Source organism: Cyprinodon variegatus, unplaced genomic scaffold, assembly GCF_000732505.1.
Source record: "Cyprinodon variegatus isolate N-32 unplaced genomic scaffold, C_variegatus-1.0 Scaffold257, whole genome shotgun sequence".
Lineage (NCBI taxonomy): Eukaryota > Metazoa > Chordata > Actinopteri > Cyprinodontiformes > Cyprinodontidae > Cyprinodon > Cyprinodon variegatus.
The window spans coordinates 458715-465386 of NW_015150710.1; the positions used below are offsets into that span (position 1 = coordinate 458715).

At 41.2% G+C, this 6672-nt stretch overlaps 1 protein-coding gene across 1 annotated transcript in view; it reads right to left on the minus strand.

Annotated features, from left to right (window-relative positions):
• Window positions 1-6672, minus strand: part of LOC107089583 (protein NLRC3-like) — a 14645-nt gene that overhangs the window by 1846 nt on the left and 6127 nt on the right. Inside the window, exons 2-5 of the mRNA XM_015382467.1 lie at window positions 4161-5946; window positions 3901-4074; window positions 3640-3813; window positions 1077-1123 (exon numbers count right to left, since the gene is read on the minus strand). Of these exons, the coding sequence (XP_015237953.1) occupies window positions 1077-1123; window positions 3640-3813; window positions 3901-4074; window positions 4161-5946 (2181 nt within the window). The remainder of the gene's footprint in view (window positions 1-1076; window positions 1124-3639; window positions 3814-3900; window positions 4075-4160; window positions 5947-6672) is intronic.

Below are 6672 nucleotides of genomic sequence, written 5' to 3' on the forward strand. Positions count from 1 at the left end.
TCAACCACTTTTCTGGAAACGTGAGTCTGCAAACCATTTCTCCTCTTCAAGTTCGAGAATCAATTTTCCCACTGAACCTAAACTAACCGCAGTGTCTTCCCCTCACCTTTCAGTTCCGGTTGAGCAGTGTTCAGAGCAACACTGGAATCTCCACAAGCTTCTCAATAAACCTGTTAAACTTTTTCCCTGGTCTCTCTGTTTTGGTTTCTCTGCATGTGGGTCCGAGCTCTTGATAAAATCATGACACAGTCGGCACTTTATTTTATCTTTCCAAAGAGAGAACAGTTCATCATAAGGCCCTTATTGCTTTGTAATCAGCCCTGTTCTGTTCTGATCTGGACTGCATTCGTTCTCCTTACTTACAATAATGGAAAGTATTCAGATTCAAATCAAATTATAGACACTTTGGTTAAACACTAATATGTTATAAATAAAACCTGAGAAAGAATCTTGCTTTTTATGGGAAGAAGTATGTCTTGTTTATAAATACTCACTCAGGCATTGTGTGGCCTTGCAGGTGATACAGACTGAGAGAAAAACTTTTTTAGTGAGTAGATAGCATAAATCATTATATGAAATAAGAGAAATTTCAATGTTCCGACCACAACTGTCTCCCACCGAGCTTTAATGCAGCAAATAAAATGAACGAATGGACTTTTGTTCCTGGTTGTGCCTGCTGCTAGCATGTTCTTGTGCCCTTATTCTTTCATTTTCAACTTTAACTTCCCCCTCTGGCATTTAGGAACAATCCAAAGAAAAGCCGCAGGGTTCAAAGCTTGGGAAATAAGTAGCGGCTTATAGTCAGGAAAATATTTGAGGCACAACAAAACACAAACTGGTTATAATGGAATGATTAAAAAAAAGGGCAAAAGAGGTAAATCCTGACATGAAATGAACTCAGATGAAGTGACAAGTAAAGAAAAAGGAGATTATAAACAACAAGGGTTTGAAGTATAGACATGTTAAAATCTGGAAAGACAGGAGGAAAGCAAATGATTGATAAAAAAAAAAAAGTGAAAGATAATATAACCGAAAATGTGTTTCTTTCATTGTTTATCAGTATTATTCAGACTTACACTTCTTCAGACCAGGTTTTAACCACTGCTTGCCAATATGGTCCACTCTGAAAGGTTAAAAAAAACACAGAAACAAGTGAATAAATACATTCTCTATGTATCTACTGGACTTTTAGTGTTAAAGGTTTTCTGTCACACAAATATAAACTTTTACATTTACGTTATATTTATGTTACTAATTAGAAACATAACTGTGACATTTATGACACCAGTACAATATGGTACTGGTGTTTACCAGTACCATATTGTACTGGAACCAGGACAATTGTCACAGGATCCAAACCTCCTCTCCAGCTCTTTCCAACAACGGCCAAACAAGCCTGAAGGCAGAATTCTGACACCTTCCTTCCATATGAAATAAACAGCAGTTTTGGTCTTCTGTTGAACCTTGTATATAAATCTTCTAATCTTTAACTGGTCTGGTCTGGTCTGTCTTTCCCTGCATTACTTTTACTTTTATATTTTAAGNTAATCTTTAACTGGTCTGGTCTGGTCTGTCTTTCCCTGCATTACTTTTACTTTTATATTTTAAGTAGTTTTAAAAATAGAACTTTTACAGTTTTACTTGAGTATAAAAAGCTTAAGTTTATACTCTAACTTCAACAAATAATTTTTAAACTGTAAGATTTATACTTCTACCTGAATAATAAACAATACCTTTGACACCTCTGATACATATGCATTCTTTTATCGAGAACATTTTACTACTAACAGGGCGACTATTTTACGACTTTTTACAATTATTTGTTAGGTTTCTGTTTCTGTTATGTTTTTCTTTTGAGCATTCAGTCTTACTTTAATCCTTGTTTACTAGTGTTTAGTTTTCTTTTCTGCATGTTTTATAGTCCTAGTTATTTGATTATCATTTTGTTGTTTTTTCCAGTCTTCCAGGTTTCTATTTGTTGCTCTTTGCTGCCCTCTTGTGTTCTCCTTCTTCCCTAGCTCTTTCCCTCTTGTTCTTTGCACACCTGCTCCCAGTTTCCTCATTAGCCACCTCTTTGTCTCAGTCTCCTTTAAAAAGCCCTCTCTGTTCAGTTCCCCTTTGCTGGGGACTTCTGGTTTCATGTTTGTTTGGACTTTGTTTTCCTTTTGGACTTTTGGATAACCAGCCTCTGATTTCTGTTTAGTCATTATTAAATTCACAACAGATTCACCTCTGTCTCTCAGCCTCTGCTTTTGGGTCAACACTCAATAATCAAATCCTGACATTATTAGGGCCAGGCTAGAGATTTTTTTTCTTCTATATCAAAGATAAAGTTGTAAAATTAAGAGAATAAAGTCTTAAAATTACGAGAATAAAGTCGTAATATTACGAGAAAAAAGTCACAAGAATATCCATTAAAATAAGAAGTATTAAGCCTTAATATTAAGAGAATAAAGTCCCAAAATTACAAGAAAAAAGTTGTATTTTGTGACAACTTCTACAAGAAGCACTTTCTTTCCTACAATGAGGAATGTGGAGCATCATGTGAAGTTATACTTTAGCATCGGTTTTACAAATAAGCAAATATTTTGGCACCAGCATCAAACTGGGCAGGATGTCAAAGTGGACTCAGGTTGCTGATTGGTGGAGCTGGTCGGCTGTCATCCGCTGGGCGGAGCTCCGAGCTTTCTTTCTGAAACCGGTTGTAGTTTGATGACTTTGTTCTCATAATGTTACGACTTTATTTTAGTAATATTAGAACTTTTTTCTCGTAATGTTACGACTTTGTTCTCAAAATAAATGTCAAGAATCCAGTTTGTGTGGGTTGTGTGTTTGTGTTTTCTCCCTCCACCTCCAGGTGGCGCCCGGTTCTCATTGGCCCTTCCACACACCTGCGGACGGTTGCCTCATTATCTGAGGACTCTTAAGCTGCTGACTGCCACTACCTCGACGCCAGAGTGTTTGCCAGTTTTGGGTACTCTAGCCAAGCTGAGTTTTGCTGAGTCAAACAGAGTTTTTGTCTCCCTGAGTCCTAATCTTGTTGTTTTTGTCTTTGCCTCTCAGCAGGAAGTCATCCTGCAAACTGGATGTTTGGGCCTTCTTCCCCTGGAAGGATCGTCTTGAGCGTCATACTGAGCAGGGGATTCATCTCCACAAGAACCGTTCAAGTACCACAGGAAATCTAAGTGGCAATCAGCTCCACCGCTCCTCAAGGAACCAACTTAACCTGAGTAAACCCTGTCCGCCCTCCAGCGAGTCAACCAATTTCTGGAACAACCCACACCGACTGGATTCTTGGAAAGACACAATTTCTAGAAACGTGAGTCCAGTTGCGGTTTCTGCTTTGCAAATCGTTGCTCAAATTTCCCAACAAGCCTGAACTAAACACTGAACTTCCCCTCCCACTTTCTAGTGCCGGTTCACCAGCGTTCAGAGTAACACTGGACCCATCTCGAATTGTATTCAATAAAACCTTGTAAACCTTCCCCTGGTTTCTCTGAGTGGTTTCCTGCATGTGGGTCAGATTGCTGAAAAAGATCACGACAATAAAAACATTCTAAAAATCTCTAACCTGGCCCTAATACTCCATCGTGCTATTTAAAATAAATCTGGAAACAGAAAATGATTCTAACCGCATACCTGAGGATTTCTAGTTTGCAGTGTGGATCTTCCACCCTAGAAGACAGAAGCATCACTCCTGAATCCCCTGGGTGATTGTAGCTCAGGTCCAGCTCTTTCAGGTGGAACGGGTTAGAGCTCAGAGCTTTGGCGAGAGATGCACAGCCTTCCTCTGTGATCAGGCAACCTGTAAGGCTGAGGGTTGTATATGGAAAAGAGATTTGAATTTATCTGAAAATTCACTCCACCCAAAGGTTTGACATAAACCATTTGTATTCTAACCTAAGGCTCTCCAGTTTACAGTTGGGACTTTCCAATCCAGCTGAAAGTTTTTTTACTCCTGAGTCCTGCAGCTTGTTGTTACTCAGATCCAGTTCTCTCAGGCTGGAAGACTGACAGCTGAGAACTGAAGACAGAGCTTCGCAGCTTCTGACAGAGAGGTTACAGCCACTCAGTCTGGGGGAAAGAAAAACAAAGAAAATACAACTAAAAGCTGTTTGTAATATAAGAGATGAAATATCTGAAATGTTCTCTCTACCTACAGGGCTCTGGTCGAGGCTTTGACCACTGGAAGCAGTTTTAGAAGAGTTTCTTCTTCAGCAGAATATTTCTTTAGGTCAAACAGAGCCAAGTCTTCGTCGGAAGTCAATAAGATAAAGACCAGAGCCGACCACTGAGCCGTAGAGAGTTTACCCGTGGAGAGGCTTCCTGATCTCAGGTACTGTTGGATCTCCTCCACAAGAGAACGGTCATTCATCTCATTCAGACAGTGGAACAGATTGATGCTTTTCTCCACAGAAATATCACTAACGATTTTCTTCTTGATGTACTGGATTGTGTCTTGGTTGCTTTGTGAGATGCTCGGTTTATGTGCCTGCAAGCCGAGTAGGAGGTTTTGATTTTCTGGCTGAGAAAGTCCTAACAGAAAGCGAAGGAACATGTCATGGTGTCCTGCGGCAGATTGTAAGGCTTTGTCGATAGCATGCTGGTGAAGTTGGATTGCTGCAGCTCTGCGTTCTCCTCTTTCTGATGTATTTTGTTTTTCCATCATCGGATTAAGTCCAGAGTTAACGAAGGTCAGGTGGACATAAAGAGCAGCCAGGAACTCCTGAACGGTCAGATGGATGAAGCAGAAGACCTTGCTCTGGTACAGTCCTTTCTCCTCTTTAAAGATTTCCGTGAACACTCCAGAGTACAATGAGGCTTCTGTGATATCGATGCCACAATCCCTCAGGTCAGCTTCGTAGAAAATCAGGTTTCCTTTCTGCAGTTGATCAAAAGCCAGTTTGCCCAGAGACTCGATCATTGTCTTACTCTCTGGTCCCCAATGTGGATCCGTTTCTACGCCTTTATCATACTTGACCTTCTTAATCTTGGTCTGAACCACCAGGAAGTGGATGTACATCTCGGTCAAAGTCTTGGGCAGCTCTGCTTCTTGTCTTACCTTTAGCACATCCTCTAAGACTGTAGCATTGATCCAGCAGAAAACTGGGATGTAGCACATGATGTGAAGGCTACGTGAGGATTTGATGTGGGAGACGATCAGGTTGGCTTTCCTCTTATCTTTAAACCTCTTTCTAAAGTACTCCTCCTTTTGAGAATCTGAGAATCCTCTAACTTCTGTCACCAAATCCACATTCTGAGGAGGTATCTGATTGGCCGCTGAAGGTCTTGATGTTATCCAGAGTAGAGCGGATGGAAGCAGCTTCCCCCTGATAAGGTTTAACAGCAGAACGTCCACTGAAGCGGACTCCGTAACATCCGTCATGATATCCTGGCTGTGAAAGTCCAGAGGAAATCGACTCTCATCCAGACCATCAAAGATCAACAGAACCTTAAATTGATCCAAATTGCTGATGTCTTTGATTTCTGGGAAGAAGTGATGAATAAGTTTCACCAAACTTATTTTTTTGTCTTTTAGCAGATTGAGTTCTCTGAAGGTAAATGGGAAAGTAAAGTGAATATCCTGATTTGCTTTGTCTTCAGCCCAGTCCAGAGTGAACTTCTGTGTTAGGAAGGTCTTCCCAATGCCTGCGACTCCTTTGGTGAGAACTGTTCTGATTGGTTGAGCTTTTTCATGACGAGGCTTAAAGATGTCCTCCTTTCTGATCGTTTCAGGGTAGTCTAGTTTTCTGGAGGTTGTTTCGATCTGTCTGACCTCGTGTTCTTCATTAACCTCCCCAGTTCCTCCCTCTGTAATGTGGAGCTCTGTGTAGATCTGGTTTAATAAGGTCGGGTTTCCTCCTTTAGCAATTCCTTCAAAGACACACTGGAATCTCTTCTTTAGGTTCGATTTGTGTTTTTTCTGATACTCTGTTGCAGAAGCTCCTGTAAAAAGTCAAAAAATAAGATGATTGAGAGAAGAAGATTTTCCTTTAACCTAAACAAAAACCTGGAACAAGTACAGCTATTCTTCTTNTAAACAAAAACCTGGAACAAGTACAGCTATTCTTCTTAAAAGGTGAGTATTTTAGGAAATCAAGACTATTTCCAGGATATTAATTTCAAAGATTTGTTGGGATCTGGAGGTCTGTCCACTTTCTCCACCAGAGGGCGTACGAGATCTCCTGGAGCCGGAGCTGATTGCAACCACCTGTCGCTCATCTGCTCATCAGGAGATCCGTATTTAAGGAGGCAGAGGACGTCTCTCCAGGGCCAGAGTGTTTGCCAGTAACGGTTAGCAAGCCTGAGCCAACCAGCCTGTCTGAACCTCTGGCTCCCTGATAACCTGAACCCGAAACTGATCTGTTCTCTCTTCTCTGCTTCCTAGAGTGAACCTGCCTGAAACCTGAAACCCTGAAGAGTTTCTCTGCCGGTGATCTGCCTGTCCATTCTCTGAAGAATTATTCCTGTCAAAGTTCTGCCTACCCGCTCTCAGAAGATTCTGGAAGGAAACTCAGATCTGTTATCTGCCAACACTCAAATTAAGCTCTGCCTCTGCCTAGCCCTCAGCCTGCCGACAGCCTCTGGACCCTCTTGGTTCCCCCCCTCTGCCGCTCAGCTCAACTCCAGAACAGGTACAGCCTTGCTCACTCTCAACCTACAAATTACCTG